Source organism: Schistocerca piceifrons, chromosome 9 (assembly GCF_021461385.2).
Source record: "Schistocerca piceifrons isolate TAMUIC-IGC-003096 chromosome 9, iqSchPice1.1, whole genome shotgun sequence".
Classification (NCBI taxonomy): Eukaryota; Metazoa; Arthropoda; class Insecta; order Orthoptera; family Acrididae; genus Schistocerca; species Schistocerca piceifrons.
In genome coordinates, this window is record NC_060146.1 from 121,072,383 (window position 1) to 121,093,698 (window position 21,316).

Below are 21,316 nucleotides of genomic sequence, written 5' to 3' on the forward strand. Positions count from 1 at the left end.
ACATCTGTCCATCCTCGAAGAATGATGATGTAGTATACCTGATTCAGAGTCTTCTACGTCTGCTGTGGTTGAAAAGTCCCACTCGAGAGTGGCAGTCCCTACTGCAGTTATGGCACACGAGAGGGACTTTGAACAGAAGCCACACTACCTTTCCATCTTGTCCTCTTACTGATCTGTTCTTGTGGGGATTCATCCTCTGCAAGCCTGACCTCATTTCGCACAGCTAGTCGCCACCTAACATAGTCATTGGCAGTATTTTCACAGCTGCTCGGAATAATACTGGCCTCGGTCAGGTCTCTCTGAAATCCATGTGCCTGACATGTTCCGGTCACCTTAGACGTCAGTGGCTCAGGAATGCACAAATGCTGGTTCTGCATGCAAGTTGTGAGACATCGGTGTTGGGTACTCCAAGAGCAATACTGTGACTCAAAGAATTAAAGCTTTCTCTGAGGCCATTCTTCAGTGAGTGGTACACAGTTACATCCTGTGGGTGATATCACTATGCGAAATTACCTATGATACTAGTCTTGACTGGAACACTTTTCTATGATCAGAGATCATCATTTGCAATGCTCCATGCTTCAAAAACATGTCTTTCACAAGCTACCTTGCAATTTCCAGACCTTTGACAGTCAGCGTAGCTTTGGTAATAGAGTAGTGCATTAGGTAGTCACTGTCAACTATTGTCCATTGATTCCCATTTGTTGATTTCAGGAGCCTTCTCAAGAGATTGATTCCAATTTCGTGGAATGGCACTGCTGCAGGTGGAACTGGTACCAGATGCCCAAGAGATAATTGTAGTACATGTTTCCATTGCTGGCATTCCTTAAGCGATTCATGTACTACATAACAGATTGGTAGGAATCTGGCCATTGATATGTGTGTCTGATTTTTTTTAGAGTCTTCGTGAATACCAGATGATCAGAGCTGGAGTATCATGGAAATATCATAGGACAGGTGCCCACAAATGATGATGATGAAGATGATCCACAAATGATGATGATGAAGATGATGACATGCAAGCATTTCCTCTTATACAATGTTCAATTTATTAATCAGAATCCTTGTTTGGTTTGTTTCTCTTACTTTAGGGCTTGTTTGATTTTCAGTAATGCCAGATCTTTCAGTCTGTTGAGCTGGTTGGTTGCTTGCTCTTGGGGAGGGGACCAAACAGCAAGGCCATCGGTCCCATTGGATTAGGGAAGGATGGGGAAGGAAGTCGTCCATGCCCTTTCAAAGGAATCATCCCAGCATTTGCTTGAAATGGTTTAGGGAAATCATCAGAAACCTAAATCAGGGTGGCCAGATGTAGGTTTGAACCATCATCCTCCCGAATGCAAGTCCAGTGTGCTAACCACTGCACCTCTTTACATGGTAAGCAAACTTCTGTAGGGCAACAACATCATTTAACACAGTGAAAACTGAGATTTTGTTCACACTGCTGTGTTCTGCCAAATGATTTCTTGAAATACAGTCATCTTCCTTGCATTTGCATCTATTGCAAAGTCAATCTTTAGTAAAGTTCATTTGCAAGTGTTGTGTTGACAATTATGACAGGAAAAATATTAGCTGCTAATGACTCACCATGTGCATCAAGAGGGCAACAGAAAATGAGTGTTTGGGAAATGGAGAGATCTACCTTTGATGGGATGTATGTATTAAACTTCACAAAATGGACATTGTTGAGATTCAAGAAATATTTCAAACAAACCATTAACTTGCATCATGAATGACAAATAAAAAATGGCACACCACAGTGGTCAATGATGTTTGCACCCTCAAGATCGACATGAACTCCTTGGAAATTACAAACTGTGCACGACATTGAGCTATGTATCATTTCTTAAAGAACGCATATAGAATCATATTGGTGTAACAGGGTGATGAGAACTAATGGAATGTGATGGCATGCAACCAAATGCAAAACAGTCTGTTGTTGAGTTTATCATGAAATTGACTATCCTTTAAGTTGTAGAAGCAGGTGGAGTAATAATATCTTGCATAGGCATGGAAAAAACAGACATCAAGATGCTGAATTTGTCCAATGGTGGTATGAACTTTTCAGGAGGGATATCTTGCTATAAAGGAGTATAGTTTTCATTTTTCTTTTGCCCATTTTCCCACTCTTGCTTGCTGTGAGGTACATATTCCCTAATGTCCTCGCAAGACCACAAACACGAGACGGAATCATAGGGAGCAGAGCCTCTCCAATTTCTCACAGCACAATACATAACTTTCCATCATCAAATCTGTCACTCATATTAACAGTCAGCATAACTGCATAAAAATGCATTAAGGCATTGATGTTAGTTGATCTTAATGCAGCTCTCTTGGTACTTCTAAGTTCCAGGGTTCCTTTCATGTGCATTTCCCCTTCAAAAGTTTGTTTATTTCATCTACAAATTCTCAGGCCAATTCCACAGCTTGCTGTACATTGTAAAGTTGACACTCTATTTAAAATGTTGTTATCTTAAGTCTTCCAGTTCTGTAGAACTGTTTGAAATTACGCAACCATCCACTGCTTCCCTTGAAATCATTGTAATCTATGTTGTGTGCAATTTGACAACACAGTATACCACTGTCATGCACATCTTGTAAATTGTACCAAGTATCCTTGAAAAGTGCAAACACCAGTTTTTGTAACAAGTGTGCCTTTTCCTCCCTTCAATATCTGTAGTTTTTCTTATGCACTACGCAGCCATATTGCTGTAGACTAATTCAAAACCTGTTCATACTTGGTTTTTTACTATGTTGCAAATTATGTTCCATGTATGTAATTATGTTTAGAACTCACTCTTTGGATTATGATTTCCTTTACTACATTTCACTGGATATGCTATTCATGTTTCCCTGTCTAACAAGGATGATGAAATACATGGCTTGACACCTATTACAATATAACTTTCACTTGTTACGCACATGTCACTGTCATTGTACCCCTCATGTAAATTTTCTGCACAGTCAAATGTATATGACACCACACATTCCACTAACTCGTCTTGCAGGAATGCTAATATGAGGTGTGTCTACAAAGTATCTGACCTTTGATTTTCCCAAATAAAATAGAGATGATAGCATGGCACCACTGTACACAGTAAAGGAAGAGACCTTTATGCGCTTGTGTGACTTTTGTCCCCACCTTCCAGCACGGCAGTCGCTGCCTGTCAGTCGCTGAGTGAGGTGTTACACAACGTATTCATCGGATTACCAATTCTCTCAAGATGACTGAACGTGTTGAGCAAAGATACTGCATCAAATTTTGTCAAAAGCTTGGTGATTCTCAAAGTGAAACAATTTACAAGAATCAGCAGTGGTTTGGAGAACATGCGATGGGTGTAATACAAATTGAGAAGTGGTTCAACCGATTCAAAAATGCCCGCACATCAACAGAGAGAGATCAGAGTTCTGGCAGGCCCCAAACTGCTCAGAGTGCAGCTGTTGTTGAGAGAGTGCAAAAATTGGTGATGGCAGATCATCGTTTGACTGTGCGGGAGATTGCCCAAGAGGTTCGAGTGAGTAAAGATTCTGCACATGCAATTTTGCATGATGATTTGAACATGCACCCAGTGGCTGCAAAATTCTTGCCCAAGTTGTTGTTGCCGGAACAAAAAGACCTCCATTTTGACGTTGCACAGACAGGACCTTCTGGACATCACCAACACTGATCCTGGATTTCTGAACCCCGTGATAACTGGAGATGAGTCATGGGTGTACGGGTACGACCCAGAAACATGAAGACAGTCATCGTAATGGAAGCATCCCGAGTCTCCAAGGTCAAAGAAAGTGTGGCAGGTGTAAAGCAAAATCAAGGTGATGCTGACTGTCTTCTTTAATGTCCGTGGAATTGTGCATCATGAATATGCACCAGAAGGACAAACAGTGACAAAGGAGTACTATCAAGATGTTCTCCAGTGACTCTGTGATGCAGTTTGGTGCAAAAGACCAGACATGTGGACGGCAAAAAACTGGCAACTGCATCATGACAACAACCCCGCACATTCATTCTACTTGAACCAAGACTTCTTGGCCATACATGGAATTACAACCATTCGCCAACCTCCCTACTCTCCAGACATGGCTCTTTGAGACTTCTGGTTGTTTCCAAAATTGAAGACGCCACTGAAAGGATCCTGTTTTGAGAATAGAGAAGAGATAATGCGGAACATAATGATGGAGTCGAACACCATTTCAAACAAAGACGTCCAGAGGAGTTTCTGACAGTGGAAGGATCAGTGAGCTAAGTGTGTGCAAGCACAAGGGGCCTACTTTGAAGAGGATTAGGGTCCCAACCCCCTCAAGTATTCAAAATATTTTTTTCTGGCTAAAGGTTGGATATTTTTTAGACAGGCCTCGTATTTCATTTGCCACTTCTTTCTCACTCTGCAAAATTTCTTGGGTTCCTTTCTGACAAAATGTCAACTTTGGCAACTGTTGCTGTACATATAATGCAATATTTGCTTTGTTTATCCTTGCCATTGCTCTGCTTTGAATCAAAACCACTAGCACTATAGCACTATTGTGAGTTAATTGTCGATTGATGAGTTCAAATATGCTCTGTAGCCTCATGCTGTTGTCACCAATGGATACCTCCAGTCCTGCCCCCTGCTGCCTTTAGCAGCCAATATTGTGGTTGCATGGTACACAATATGTGGGGCATTGCTGTAAACATCAGTGGCCATTTGTGACCTCTCACTCAAGGGGTTCCTCATGAAATAACATAAGCCTGAAGCTTCTGTGCCCATCTCACCACTTGACTCAACTGATCCTCCAGGCAATTCAGCTAACACAGAGAATGGTGATCTGTCACAAAGGTGAATGGATCTCCAAATAAATATGGCCAGAACTTTTAGATGGCTGAAACAACTGGTAAGGCACTCCTTTTTTGATTTTAGGGTACTTCATCTCAGTTGAGAAATTCTTTGTTCCTCTCCAGGAGCCTAGGGTGTCATCAATGCAGGCAAAGGGTAGACATCTGTTTTCATGATTTTGTTCAGTCATCAGTAGTTGATATAATAATGCTCTGTGTCATCCTCCTCCTTCACAAGGACCACAGGAGAGGACTCTGAAGCTTCAATTACATCATCCTGCAGCACTTTATCCACATGCTCCCAGATTATTCATTGCTGAGCTAGTGACACCCTATAAAAGTTCTGGATAATTTGTGGATGATCCCTAGTGATAACATGGTGTTTTACCAATAATACAAGGTCTGTATTTTCCCCACTCTGAAAGTATCCAAGATTGTCACAGAATGGCAAACACTTGCTGATATTCCTCAATCAGGCCATAAATTAATTCCAGTGCTGAAGCTGTTTCTCCACGAAATGGTAATGTCAAAAGCTGTGCTGCAGGCGTTGTGACTTAGTAGTTATTGTTGCTGGCTGGTGTGCTGCAGGTCCCCAATTCAAAACTGACCACCACCAATTATTTTTTATTTAGCACTTACCATACCTGGAAAGTTCTCAGTATTTCTTATGATTGCAATTTTTATATATTCTAGAATACTAAATGTTTGTATAAACCACAGCATTCTCTATCCAAGAGTTCAGTTCTGTTCTGGTTACACACTGGCACTCACAAAAAAAACATGCTTTCAGTGCCAAGTGTTGTACAGGCTGTTTATAAATGAATATCGGGGTTTTAACGCTTTATAATATTTATTACATTAAACTTACAGTTATAAATGATATTTCAAATGAAAGAGCAACTCAAACAGTTGTGTTTGGCACCAGTGCGCATGCGCAGCACACAGTGTTTCTGCCGTAATCCACTAGACAGCGGCAGTAGTGAAGATGGCGACTAGTAAACAGAAAGTGTTTTGTGTTTTGCAGTTTGCAAAGACCGAATCTGTAGTTACTGTGCAACATGCATTCCAGCTGAAGTTTGGTTGTGATCCTCCAAGTGATAATAACATTTGTAGATGGTATCATCAATTTGAAGACACCGGCTGCCTTTGTAAAGAGAAGAGATGACCAAGTGTTAGTGAAGAGACTGTTGGGTGAGTGAGAGAATCGTTCACTCGTAGCCCAAAGAAATCAGTCCAGAAGGCTAGTTGTAAATTACAAGTTCCCATGTCGACTGTTTGGAAAGTTTTAAGAAAACGTGTAAAACTATTTCCTTACCATTTACAGTTATTACAGGCTCTAAAGCCAGCAGACCATGGATTATGTACCAACTTTGCAAACGAAATGTTGTTTCATGATGATGAAGATTTTCTGGATCATCTTTGTTTTCAGTGATGAATCGACCTTTCACCTTCGCAGACATGTTAACACTCACAATGTGTGCATCTGGGGCTCAGAAAATCTTCACAAGGTGGTACAAATGCAATGAGATTCCCCTAAAGTGACTGTTTTTTGTGCCGTATCCCGGCAGAAGGTTTATGGGTCTTTCTTTTTTGGTGAACCTACTGTAACTGGCACTTCTTACCTCGATACACTAGAGCAATGCCTCTTTCCTCAGTTGTAAAAAGATGAGACAGAGAACTTCATTTTCCAGCAAGATGGTGTGCTACCTCACTGGCATAGTGCAGTATGCGATTGGTTGAACTTCACTGTACCCAGGGGCCCAATGACAGGTTTTGCTTCGCACGGCCTCCACGTTCACCCGACCTAATGCCATGCGATTTGTTCCTTTGGGGCTTCATCAAGGATCACGTGTACATGACTCCATCACCAGCAGACCACCCTTAATTAAGAAACCGGATTGAAGCAGCTGTTGCTAGAATCACTGAAGACACACTTATCAACATTTGGGAAGAACTCGGCTATAGACTTTATGTGTGCCATGTGACAAATGGTGCTCACATTGAACATTTATAAGGTTCTTGGTAAAACTGTTTGAGTTGCTCTTTCATTTGACATATCATTTATAACTGTAAGTTTAATGTAATAAATATTATAAAGTGTTAAAACCTTGATATTCATTTATAAACACCCTGTATTTCATACAGAAAGAAGGCCAAAATAGTGACTTTGGTCTTCCAAAATTGTTTCACAGCACAGGATTATAATGCAGTTCCTCCTTCCAATCATCATACAAACATCGAAATGGCGATATTGAGATAACCAACCATGGAACAGACAAAAACTACAATCAGTTAGTAATGGAAAGGCATCAGGTCAGATATCTACAAGATTCAACAAAGATTACAGGAAAGAACATGCTCCCCTTCTAGCAGCAGTTTATTGTTGATTGCTGGAGCAACAAAGGGTATCTAGATACTGGAAAAAGTGCAGGCAATCCCCACTTTCAAGAAGGATTGTAGGACAGATGCAAATAATTATAGGCCTATATTGTTGTTGTCTATCTGCAGAATTATGGAACATGTTGTGTGCTCAAGAATTATGACGTTTTTGGAGAGTAAAAATCTGCTCTATATAAATCAACACAGATTCCACAAACAGAGATCTTACAAAACTCAGCTCGCTATGTTCCTCCACGAGATCTATAACGATGTAGACAATGGCGCTCAGGTTGGTACAGTGTTCCTTGGATTCTGGTAGGCATCTGACACCATCCCTCTCTACTGTTTAGTGGGGAAAAAATAAGAGCTTGCCAAGTATTGTACCAAACTTGAGGCTGGATTCAAGACTTCCTTGCAGACAGAACTCAACAAGTCACTCTTAACAGAACAAAACTGACAGACGTAAAGGTAATTTCCAGAGTCCTTAAGGAAGTGTGATAGGAGCGTTACTGTTTACAAGGTATATAAATGATCTAGTGGAAAGTTTCAGATGCTCTTTAAGACTGTTTGCAGATGATATGGTTGTTTATAAGAAAGCAGCAATGGCACAAGACATTACTGATGAATGGTGCGGTCTCTGGCAGTTAACCCTAAATCTAAATATATGTAACTTATTGTGCATACGTAGGACAATAAATCCAGTAATGTACAACTACACTATTGATGGCAAATTACTGTAAACAATATCTACTGTAAAATATCTATGAGTAACTATCCAGAGTGACCTTAAGTAGGATGACCACATAAATCAAATGTCTGCAAAGATGCCAGACTGAGATTCTAAGGAAGAATCTTAAGGAAATGTAACTCATCCACAAAGAAAGTGGCTTACAAGGCAATTGTTTCACTGATTCTTGAGTATTGTTTATCAATTGGGATCCTTACCAGATTGGACTGATAGAAGAGAGAGAGAGAGAAGACTCAACAAAGAGAATGCATTTCGTCACTGGTTCGTTTTCTGATTGGTTACAAAGATGCTCATCAAACTCCAGTGGCAGACATTGGAATGTTTTGTGGGTATTTTCTCAGTGGGGATGCTAGGAATGGGCCACTGAAACAGGCTAGCAGTCAATCTGCAGCAGTTGTATTTTACTGGATTTTCCAGTTCTCTTACATTTTCTGTCAGTCACTGTGCAGTATCAATTCTGCAGGAATCCTGCTACATGGTGCCCTTGCACCATGAAGCAGTTTCTCACCCACGGACTTTGATCCGCAGTGTTGATGATGTTGAAAATGACATTTTCTTCTGTCAAGAGGAATAACACACCCAGAGAAGGTCAACTTAATGTATTTCCTATAACATACAATCCTAACTTCTTCTAATTGATAGACTACACAGGCATAAAATTCAGCCAGATGTTTGCATGAGTGCATCTCACAAGAGACTCTGAATAATTTTTTACAATAAAATCAGAACATCAATTGTTTTTGGCAATAATTTCTTTGACACCATGAAGGTCCACATGCACTCCATGCACTTCTCTCATGGCCCCACGGAGCAAAAAACTCCACGCAGCAAGTAGAAGCACCACTCTGTGTCCCTTGTTGCCGGTAGCACACGAGCAGTACAACTCCGATCTGCACAAACCATTAAAAACCTCCTGAAAGTGGAGTGCTTCCTACTTACTACCTTGACCTACAAACATCTTTTGTCAATCCATGGAGATCAAGGATTTGGAACATCTCAATCAATGAATGACATGTTACACCTCAACATTATGAGAGAGGCGTTGTGCATCATGGAGAGGGTTCCTATTGAAATTTCGAGAGAGTACTTTCTGGGAAGAGTGAAGAAACTTATTGCTTCTTCCCACATACATCTCACAAAAATACCATGATGAAAAAATGAGAGAAATTAGAGCTAATACAGAGGTTTACCGGTAATCGTTCTTTTTCCACATGCCGCTCATGAATGGAACAGGGGAGGGCAGATCAGTTAGTGGTACCAGAAGCACCCTCCGCCACACACCGTTAGGTGGCCTACAGAGTATGATGTAGATGTAGATGTCACTGGTAAGCCTGCTTTCAGATTTAATTGTGGTTACAGTGTAACAATATTTATGCATCCAAAACAAAATTTTCACTCTGCAACAGAGTGTGCGCTGATATGAAACTTCCTGGCAGATTAAAACTGTGTGCCGGACCGAGACTCAAACTTGGGACCTTTGCCTTTCGTGGGCAAATATTTATGCAGTTTCAACATTTTTCTTCACATATCTGCAGGGCACAGTTGATTAATAGAATGCTACACAACAAAATATGTTAAACACAAATGAGGTAACAGAAAAATCAAAATGCGTTTCATTCACAATTCAAGATTACACAAGATGTGTGGCATGTACGAATAAAGCAAGTTATATGCAACACAGGAATGAATGACCAATGTATGGTAGCAGTGTCTAAACTAGTCAGTAATCATACGGAATCTTCTGTACGAGCTCTTGTGATCTGACTAGGTTGCTGTACAATAGTCTAATATCTCAGACTATTTGTACATTTTCGATATGGTAAATCACATTTTAGTATACACTCAGTTCATTTTCTGATGAGTCTTGCACAGTGTCATTAAATATGTAGCATGTAGCATAAATAGTGCTTTTGGAAGTCAGTGTACACTATCTGACCAAAAGTATACCGATACTCCTACGTAATGCAGAACTGACCACAAGCTGTCACAAGAGATGGAGCCACCAGTGTAAAAGGAGGCTGGGAGGAGTATTGCATTATCAGTAGAGAAGCAGTAACGAAAGAATGGGTCAGTCATGACAGTTGAGTGTTTCCAAGCACAGGCTATTCATTAGATATCACCTGAGTAGCAAATCGACCAGGAACATTTCATACCATCTGAAGCTGCCAAAGCTGACTGTCGGTGAAGTGACTACGGACTGGAAATGCGAGGAATGACCACAGATAAACTGAGGCCGGGCAGATCGAATGTACTGATGGACAGTAATCACTGAACATAGTGGACGGTGGCTGGAAAACGTCGCACAAAATCAGCAGAAGGATTCACTCTGAAGTTCCAAAGTGCTACCAGCAGACCAGCCAACACAGTGAAGCTGCTTAGGGAATTAAAAAGAATAGTGTAAAATGATAAGGCAGCTTCTCACAAGCCACACATTTCTGTAGTCAGTGCTAACTGATGTCGACGAGGTGTAAAGAGTTGATGCCACTGGACGGTGGACAATTGCAAACAGGTGATTCGGAGTGACGATTCACGCTATACCCTGTAGCAACCAGATGGAAGGGTTTGAGTTTGGTGAGTGCCTACAGAACCTTATCTACTATTATGAAAGTGCCAGTAGCAAAGTACAGAGAAGATGGTGTTACAGTAAAGGAGTGTTTTTCAGGGTTAATGTGAGGTCCTCATACTGAAAATAAGAAAATGGTAAATGAGGAAGGATACGAATACATTTACAGCAGCGTGTACCACTGAGGAACAGTTTGGGGACTATAACTGTACAAGCATGACACTGCAGTCTGCTATAAAGCAGCATCAGTGAGGGAATGATTTTTGGACAATAACATTCATGAAATGGTCTGGCCTGCTCAAGAGTTCCAACCCGAGCCAGACGGAACACCTTCAGGATGAGTTAGAATGTCAGTTTCACTCCAGAATCCAGTGTCCAACATCACTATCACTACTACTTTGTCTGGCTTTGCGTTGTGAGGAAGAACAGGCTGCCACTCCACAGACACTGAGACACCTCACTGAAAGTGTCCGCAGCAGAATTCAAGCCATCATAATGGTGAAGGGTGGACACACACCCCACATTAATATCCACTAACCAGTGATACTTTTGATCAGATAGTTTGTGTGTACAAATATTGATCATTGCATGGGACTCAATGGTTGGTAATGCTGCACATAATAAATTGACAAATAGGAGAAGATATTTGGAGGAGTGTAAATATCGAAGATGCGCAATCTGATTTAATCATAATAAATACATGTAGCTTGCAGCTACAAAATACTTACATCTTTGCATACCAGGGGAATGGGTGGTCAGCATCAGCACCATAGTCTAAAAGAATCTCAATACATTCTTTCTTTATTCTTTTAGGTGCTGATGAAGCTGTAATTGCTGTTAATGGCGGAAATTCATTGACGGAGGACACATTTGCCGGACATCCTATAAAAGAAACAAAGTGTCCGTGAAGCAAAACATAAACATTTATACACTTGCAAACCATTAGGTGAGAAAGAGAAAAACTGCGTAAGGAGAACTGCGTGTGGTAATGAATTGAGGATGCACAAGATTAGCTGGCCAACTTGTAGAGACGCATACTGATCCTAAGTACATCAGATTGTGGGTTAAATTTATTTTGCAAGAACATTTGTGCCATTGCTTGAGTTGCTGAACAGCAGTCACTTTAGTGCACAACAGTCACATGCCACAGAACCACAAAAACCATTGCCGTCCTCTTTTCTGTCCACCCTGTGTCAGTGTCGGTACAGGCTGGATTATACTGTGCGCCTGAGGAGTCCCCCCCCCCCCCCCCACACACAGAGACTCATGCACACATACACACATATACACACCAACACACCAATACCACCCTCATAGTCATTCATGTGACATTCAACATATATCTATCTCTCAGTATGTGTTACTTCCTAGCAGCATTCAATTAAAATATAGCATCTGAGCTATGCCAGCATACTGAACAAAAACATTAATAAATGTAGCTTTTGAGCTGGTGCAATACAGAAACTTTTTGCCTGTGTACTATTTGAATACTTATAATCTGCTAATACATGATATACTGTTCTCACAAATCTTTAGTTAGTAAAACTATTCAATAAAAAATGAGTAACATGGAAAATTAAACCTATAAAGTGTTGTGCAGCACAAACAATCATGTAAATGTTTGATTAAAGAACACTTATACACCATCATAATGGGTGAAGGATGGAGACATACACCACCCAACCACCCTTATACACCATCATAATGGGTGAAGGATGGAGACATACACCACCCAACCACCCACCCATGTTGGGAAAAGTGTACTGTTCATCTCAGTACATTTCCCATAAATATTAATGTCACACATGCTATACAAGGGCTTGCTGAAAAGTAATGCCTCCAAATTTTTTTTTATTCTGTTCTCGGTGTTGGTTGAGGTATTACAGATCATTCATATTACTCACTTGGCTTTCCTGCTTTGCTGATGCAAGTTGCAACTCTCTGTCACTAGAGGGCCCCAAATTGTAGCATGGCAGTATGTAACGTAACTATATTGGTGCACGACTCACAGAAAACTGAATGCACTAATTCAAAGAGTTTGTCTAGACACGCCATACCCTCTCATTCAGCATGACAATGCAAGACCACACACACGCACACACACACACACACACACACACACACACACACACACACACACACACACGAGTGCTACAACATCTGCAAACAGCCAGACACCTTCACTGCCATCGATCATCCACGACACAGTCCCGACTTGGCTCATCTGATTTTTATCTGTTTCCCTAACTTGAAGAATGCCTTTGATGACTTCATTTTGATAGCAATGAAGTAGTGCAAGAAGAGGTGAGGTTTTGGCTTTGTCAATAAAGCACACATTCTACAATGATGGTATCATATCAACAAACTGGTCTCTCAGGAGAAGTGTTCATCGCCGGAGTGATTATGTTGAGAAATAAATATGCAGACATGAATAATAAAGACATAGAATGTTAATAAAACTTTATACAGTGACATTGTTGTGTTGTATTGTAAGGTGCCACATATACTGTTTGTATATGTATACATATATGTCGTCGTTGTCGTCTTTTCTTGCCCACGTCAATATCAGAGCATGAGAAATGTTTATGTTTGTGTTTACTTATTTGTTGTTGACAACACACAACTACATGGTCATGGTCCCACCTGATTGACTCGTAGGAACAAGGAAGGCCAGGCGTAGGTCGTCCGGGTAATTTCTTATATGGCCCCAGTTGCCATAAAAAAACACCAACGCAGACATTAGCTGTAAACAATAATCTTTATGACATTTTGTAAATGCAAGGGAACAGTAACATTCTGAATAAAGATTATTGTTTACAGCTAATGTCTGCGTTGGCGTTTTTTTATGGCAACTGGGACCATATAAGAAATTACCCGGACGACCTACGCCTGGCCTTCCTTGTTCCTACCAGTCAAGAAAGAATTGATGAGTTAGCAATTACATTTTATGGAAACAAGATTAATTATTCAGCTGCTGTAATTATATTGGAAGAACTTTGGTATTATAAGCCAAACCTGGACGATTTAATATGGCAATTCAGGGAAGCATACAGAGAATTTGTCTTTATGCCAAACGGAATAAGGTGTGCACATCGATATTACGATTTTCGACAGGGACGGTACAGGCCTTTATGGTATAATTATTAGAACCACAGTGGACACAAACCTCACAGTCCTTCTCAGATGCACAGCCGAAGGCCATCCTAGAAAATGGCCTCACGGTCAGTGAGGTCTCCCAATCAGGGTAGAACAAAATATAGGCTTGTTCACAAGTTATCTAAGGAAAAAGAGCGGTGGCAGTGTTCCTGTCAGTATGAATTCTGTTTACATTTTAGGTGGCAAGCATTGGCAAGGTTGTATTATGTTTTGGACATTTCAGGATGGCGTACAACTTGCGTACCGCTCTGGGATTCAGAAGAAGCCAGTATGAAAATGCTACCAGTAGTAGTCAACAAGCCGAGGATATCCAACATTACTCAACTTCTAATTCTAGCTTAATATAGTATAAAGATAGTGGATTTCGATGCAGCATCATTTAAGTGTGATTTTATTCTTCACTAAATCTTTGAGACTCTAAGAACCAGCTATTCTTAATCAGGCCAAAAACTCGACATGTAACGAGAGCACTTACAATCAGTCTGTCACAACATTAATAATACGTAAGGCTCTACACCACTATAAGAAAATATCACTGTTCATGAAATGACAAAATTTATGAATAAACTTCTTTATACCTTTCCTTTTATTCAATCAAATGCTTTCAAATATTTATTTTGAATCCACAAATCATTCGCACCTCAGTGTAGAGTGTAAATGTGTGTGAAAAATAGTACACTGTTTCTGCTGATAACCACGTATATGTTTTTGGGTTGTTAGGCTACTTCGATCAACAGGATTTATATTGGATTTTGAAAATGATCTTTCTATCCAAACTTACGTCCTCCACAATGGCCCATCAACTGTGGGATAACCATCAAATATTCTCCCCTTTCGCAATAATTAAAAATTCACATAGATTGTATTTTTACGAGTTTAAAGCAAACCATCGGCAGTGCAAAATCAGTCTCGATGCCGCGTCACACTCGCGATGCTTACTAGCCTGTCACGAAATTGACCTGCATACATCTACAATCAATTCCAAGGTCATAATTTGCCCCATGCGATTGTGTGCAATTGAACTTCATCAAATCAATTATTTCTCAAATCACAATCACTATTCCCAACACTGACCATTCATAAACGCACAATTAACACACTTTTTCTAAGAGTAAAAGAATGACATCATGTCATCTGCATAGTTATTAAAATATTATTCCAAATGACCTCAAACATTTATCAATATTACATTTTAACAGTAATCTGAAAAAATATGATTTATTATCGGAAAGTAAAACATAACAGATCAGAAAGCACATGTAACTAAACGACAGCTTTGCATAGCGTCTATATAAAGAAATGCCCGAAATCTCAATTTCTCCATGCCAGCTCACAGATACAAATAAGATATTCAAGACTTCATAGATCAATCCCGACCTGTAATGATATAGCTTCTTTTATTTAAAAAGCTTAAACAGTTTTTACATAACAAAATTTGGAGACATTACTTTTCAGGATTCCCTCATAGTTTTGACCTTATGCTCCAGGAACATTGTTGTCTCATTGTGTGATGCAACATCTAATTCGCACAAACACTTAACACTAGCTACTGATGCATTTGGTGCAGCACTGTCCCATAAATATACAGATGGCACAGAACAGTCCATTGTGTTTACATCAAGCACTTTAAATGTGGCACAGTAAAACTACTCTCCAATAGAGAAAGAGGCATTGGCTATCATATACAGCATCAAGAAGTTTCACATATCTCTCTATGGTACTAAGTATCACCTGATGATGGAACACAAGCCCTTATTTGCTATTTGGTCCCCACTTGAAACTTTTAATAAGATGGTGCAGCAGCTGAAATTGTAGTGATTGTTCCTTACTAACTATAATTATCAGATTCATTACAGACTCAGCTCTCAAACACGGACAAATTTTCCTGCTTTCCGCACGATCCAGATGCCAAGACAGAAAGCACAAAGCACTGACTTTCTACAGACATCAATCAGTGATACACCTTCAGTGAATTCCCAGTTACAGCATATGAAGTAGCTTTGTTGCACAGTTGGACTGGCTGGAGCACCTGGCTAAGGGAACGCATATTTTTCATTACCACACAACCTTAATGCAACTAATGGTATCTTATTGTTAGCCAAAGATGAATCTGAATACTGAGCAGTAATTCCGCCCATTCTCCGCTCTCACATATCTACCACTACAACTACATCTACATAGATACTCTGCAAGACACCATATGGTGCATGGAAGATGGTACCCTGTACCACTACTAGTCATTTTCTTTTCTGTCCCTCTCACAAATAGAGTGAGAGAAAAACAATTCTATATGTGTCTCCGTATGAGCCCTAATTTTTCTCTCTTCATGATCCTTACATGAAATGTACATTGGCAGCAGTAGAACCATATTGCCATTAGCTCTAAAGCTGTTTCTCTAAATTTTATCAATAGTGTTCCTGGAAAAGAATGTCGTGATCCCTCCAGGGATTCCCAGTAGAATTCCCAAGCATCTATGTAACATTTGCATGTTGTTCAAACCTACCAGTAACAAATTTAGCACCCAACCTCTGAAATGTTTTGATGTTGTCCTTCAATTTGTCCTGATGTAGATAACAAACATTCAAGCAGTACTCACAAATGGATCACACTAGTATCCTACATGAGGACTCCTTTAAGGACAAACCACACTTTCCTCAAATTCTTCCAATAAACCGCTCCTATTGTCACTCAATACAACATCCTCCATACATCACAGCATCATCAGCTAACAGCTGCAGACTGCAGACTGTACATAGACAATAACAGCAGTCCTATCACACTTCCCTGAAACACTCCTGACAATGTCCCTGTCCGATGAACATTTGCCATCGAGGACATCGTACTAGGTTCTGATACTTAAGAATTCTCCAAATATCTGACAATTCATTCCATATGCTCATATCTTTGTTAACAATCTGCAATGAGGCACCATGTCAAATGATTTTTGGAAATGTAATAATATGGAATGTGCCTGTTGCAGTCATTCATGTGAGAAAAGGGCAAGCTGAGTTTCATATAAGTGATGCTTTTTTAAACCATGCCCACTGGTAGACAGAAGCTTTTCTGTATCAAGGAAATAGTTCCACTCACTAGTGCGATATGGGATCTTTTCTGAGGATACTCAACTCACAGTGTAAAGGTTTTTGGAATGCAAAAAAGAGCTCTAAGAATAATTTGTGGCCTTAAAATGATGGAGTCCTGTAAATCCCATTTTACTCAGCTTGGTGTTCTAAATGTTCTAAGTTTATTCATTTATGAAACTATCTTGTTCGCTAGGGACTACCTCCTGAAAACAGGCAAACTGCTACAGAACAAAAATGTACACAACTATAGTACCAGAGGGAAATCAAATATACATCAAAAATATCACAGAACAACCACCTATCAGCATAATCAACATTGGTGGAATACTACATAGTAAGACACCAGAGGAAATAAAAAATGCTACTCATCCCGTATTTAAAGCAAAACTAAAGACATTTCTAATAAAGCACTGTTTCTATTCTGTCAGAGAATTTCTGAATACGTAAAAAAATTAATTGTAATAAGTACCTATTTTTAATATGCCTACTATTTTTCTAATACTATGTATTATTGTAATTTATCTTTGACCTGTCCAATATCAGTTGTACAATTTGTGCTGTATGATAAAACTGGACCAATACAAAATCAAATCAAATCAAATTAATATATTTGAACTGAGAATATGTTCAAGAATTCTGAAGTAAACTGATGTTAAGGGTATTGGTCTGTAATTATGCACATCTGTTCTTTGATCCTTCCTATAAACAGGAGTCACAGTGGAGCTCCTCCACACTGCACACTGGGGAACATGCAATATGGAGGCGATAGCATGACATCACAGGTTCTGGGCTGGTGTTGACGTTGGCACAGAACATACGGTTCACAATTATCAGATCTGTGCCTACATCAGTCGGCCCTGACACAGCATTTCAACCCTTGGTTGGCCATGCCATGATCACCCGTGGCAAGGAGTACATATAGATTCCACCAGAGCATACTGCAGAGCAATGTAGTTGCTCATTGTACATGCCCTCTTTAGCTCTCCACATGTAGCACAGATGGCTACCACTATCAAGCCAGCAACTATCCATGCTCTCTCCATCATATTTGTAATAGACAGGGCACCTCCTATCCTGGTGTCTGAACACAGTTCTAGAAAATTCATGGCTGCAGATAGTTCAAGATTTTTGTAAATGTAACAGTACTGTACACCAGACTAATGCCCCTCTTCATCCGGTGCCCATTTTGGAAGGTGTGTGGATTATGATGAACAAGACCTTCAAAATGCATATGCTTAATAAGATAATGACGACAGCACTCCACGAAAGCACTCACCCACCAGCTTCCTCACAACCTACAGGTCTGCTGCTGCAGATGGATGTAGTCTGACCTACTGCATGCGACTTAGCATTACACAGCCAGGCACCACGATGAGTTCTGGCCGCAAGTGGCCTCCCCCTTGGCAGTCCTCTGGGCAGGACTCACACAATCACACCTAAGACAAGCCTGCTTGACAACCTGCCTGCCACCATTACAGCTTCTGTCCTCAGTTTAGGTGCCAACAGTGGGTCGACAATGACTGGTGATGGCACATGATGGTGCTGGTACCACTTCTGTCCCCTAAGCCTCTTTTATCTCCCATTAACACCAAAAGCGTCCTCACCAAGTTATCAGTGCAGGTTAAGAATTCTTGGACTAAAATACCAGTGGAGGCGAAACTGTTGCCCCCACCTGAACACTGGCTGGCGCCAACTCCCCTGCAGACAGGATCGAACAGCAGGCATCTGGAAATACCATCGATCACCTGCCAATTTTACAGACAGCGCCAAAATACGACACTGCCGACTGTGATGAGGAAATAACACAGGAGCCAATACCAGGGATTCCAGTATCTGTCTCTCCACTATCTTGGTGAAGTCAGCACAGGCTGGGCCATTTCTAGCTCCCCATGTCAATTAAAGGCACAAGGTATTTAGTAACCTACCACAATTTGGATCTCCCATTCCAGCCCGAGTATCAATATGGAGGGTACGTCAGAGACACTCAGCATCCATACCATGGCTACAGCTTGCTCCTATGGAGGGTGCTCCACAAATACCATAACCCCACACTTGTCCAGTAGATTAAGGCATATAAAATGAAATTTCTCAGAAGTAGGATAGGAGTAACAAGGAGAGAGAGGGAAATAATGAAAGAGGAACCCTTGCAGTGCAGGATAGAAACATTACGGCTACAATGGTATGGGTACTTAAACAGAATGGAAAACAAGATATTGCCAAGAAAATAAACGAAGTGGAGATGCAAAGCAAATGGTGTAGACAAAAATAGAGTGATAGCTGGCAGAATAGTGTGGAGGAGTGTGTTGAAAAAAGAGGCAAGGACAGGACCAGAGTGAACATAGAAAGATGTTGGAAAAACAGATCCAGATGGCTAGGCTTATGTTCCGTATGAACCCAGCCTCGGGCTCAAAACTGTTCAAAGTGATGATGATGATGATGATGATGGTGACACTTGTCCAGCAATTATCACTATTCTCTGAAGCCTCCGATATGTGCCGCTGACAGTAGAGCGATTAACCTTGCTTCTGTTTATGTTTTTTGATTTAGTTTGCTCCCTGAATATTAGTTTATGTTTACAATGATTTCTGCTATGCTCCAATCTCTGGTTCTGGCTAGCCATTCACTTTGTGGACTCCAGTGTCACTGAGCACATGAATAGCCCATTTGTTCCACCAGTCTCTGTCACCATCAGTATGAGCAATTGTAATCTCTGCTCTACCTACACCAGATAGAATGGCAAAATTCCAGTCTCACTGATAGCCATCTGTTCCACAATCCTAGAAACATTGGGTTCTCAAATGAGATGAGGTGTCTTGAACACACTGCCCCCTCTACACTAACCAGCAATGATTCCGAAAAAAATAAAATAAAATAAAATGTGCCAACAAGAGCTTTTTCTCAAATGATTTCCAAAAAGCTACCATATCTATGCTTACTGTAGAAAGTACAATCACATGGAGGTACCAAGCCAAACCTGTGACTGGTTTGACAATTTCTTGGTAGGTTATCTGGGATGCAGAGTAGTCAGCAGAAGTAGAAATAACTTCAGGTACGCCCCAGGGAAGTGTGTTGAGCCCCTCACTGTTCATGTTGTATATTAATGACCTAGCAGACAACGTTAATAGCAATGTCAGACTTTTTGCAGATGGTGCAGTTATATACATGTCCTCTCAAAAGCCCGAATAACCAACTTTCATAGTGCAGACCACTGCGAGACATGCATTGTGCCTTCCAGAATAACTAGAGCATCCAGGGAATGCCACAAAAACATTCACATACCATAACTCTCCCTCCTCCAGCTTGAACTCTACTGACAATTGTTGCAGAGTGTTTGTTTTCATATGCTTCACACTGTACATGCCAACTGCCATCTGTTCAATGGAGCATAAAACTTGATTCATCTGAAAAGACCACTATTGCCACTCAATGGACAGCCAATTGCAGTATTGGCATGCAATTTCCAGCTTTTTCCATTGACAAACAGCAATCAGCACAGATGCATGGACCAGGCACCTGTTGTGGAGACCCATATGCAGTAATATTTGCTGAGCAGTCATCAGGGAGACACTGTTCCTAGCTTCTCAGTTCATCTGTGTCATCCGTAGCCTCTGTTGCACCACAGTTTCAGACTGCATTATTTTGCCATGCGTGGTATACTTTAACTGTGACGGGACACAATCGGTGTACAAACTTGGTTGTATTGGAAATGCTCCCATCCTCAGCCCAAAAGCCAATGACGTGCCTGTTTGCACATCAGATAAATTGCTCCATTTCCACATCACGACAATGAATATACTGTTTTCCACATCCTCATAACATGCCTTATATACATCCTCTACTGCTAGTGCTGCCACCCGCTGTCTATGAGTGGTTACTACACACTTAAGTCGAACATAGGCAGTGGTTGTATTATTGTGACTGGACAGTTTATAATGACGCACTGTCTGAAGAAACCTGCAGAAATATTCAATCAGATCTCATATGATTTCAATGTTGTGCAAAGATTGGCAACGTTGTTTAATTGTACAGGAATATAAAAATTACGTATGTTGCAAAATGGAAAAAGTAGTATTCTATGACTACAATATCAACAATTTGCAATTAGAATCAGTCAACTTATATAAATAGTTGGATAGGTATAATACATCCTCTACTGCTAGTGCTGCCACCTGCTGTCTATGAGTGGTTACTACACACTTAAGTCGAACATAGGCAGTGGTTGTATTATTGTGACTGGACAGTTTATAATGACGCACTGTCTGAAGAAACCTGCAGAAATATTCAATCAGATCTTGTATGATTTCAATGTTGTGCAAAGATTGGTAATGTTGTTTAATTGTACAGGAATATAAAAATTACGCACGTTGCAAAATGGGAAAAGTAGTACTCTATGACTACAATATCAACAATTTGCAATTAGAATCAGTCAACTTATATAAATTGTTGGATAGGTATAATAATATGTAGGGTATGAAATGGAATGTGCACATAGGTTCTGTCACATGTAAGGCACATGGCAGAGTTTACTTCAGTGCCAGGATGCTGGGAAAATGCAGACATTCTACAAAAGAAATTGTTCA

At 40.4% G+C, this 21,316-nt stretch overlaps 1 protein-coding gene across 5 annotated transcripts in view; it reads right to left on the reverse strand.

The window, feature by feature from the left end:
- The window catches only part of LOC124717268 (ankyrin repeat and protein kinase domain-containing protein 1-like), a 223,494-nt gene that overhangs the window by 34,465 nt on the left and 167,713 nt on the right, over positions 1–21,316 (reverse strand). For all 5 annotated transcript variants that reach the window (XM_047244077.1, XM_047244080.1, XM_047244076.1 and 2 more), the window contains one exon: positions 11,226–11,379. In XM_047244077.1, coding sequence (XP_047100033.1) covers positions 11,226–11,379 — 154 coding nt within the window. The remainder of the gene's footprint in view (positions 1–11,225; positions 11,380–21,316) is intronic.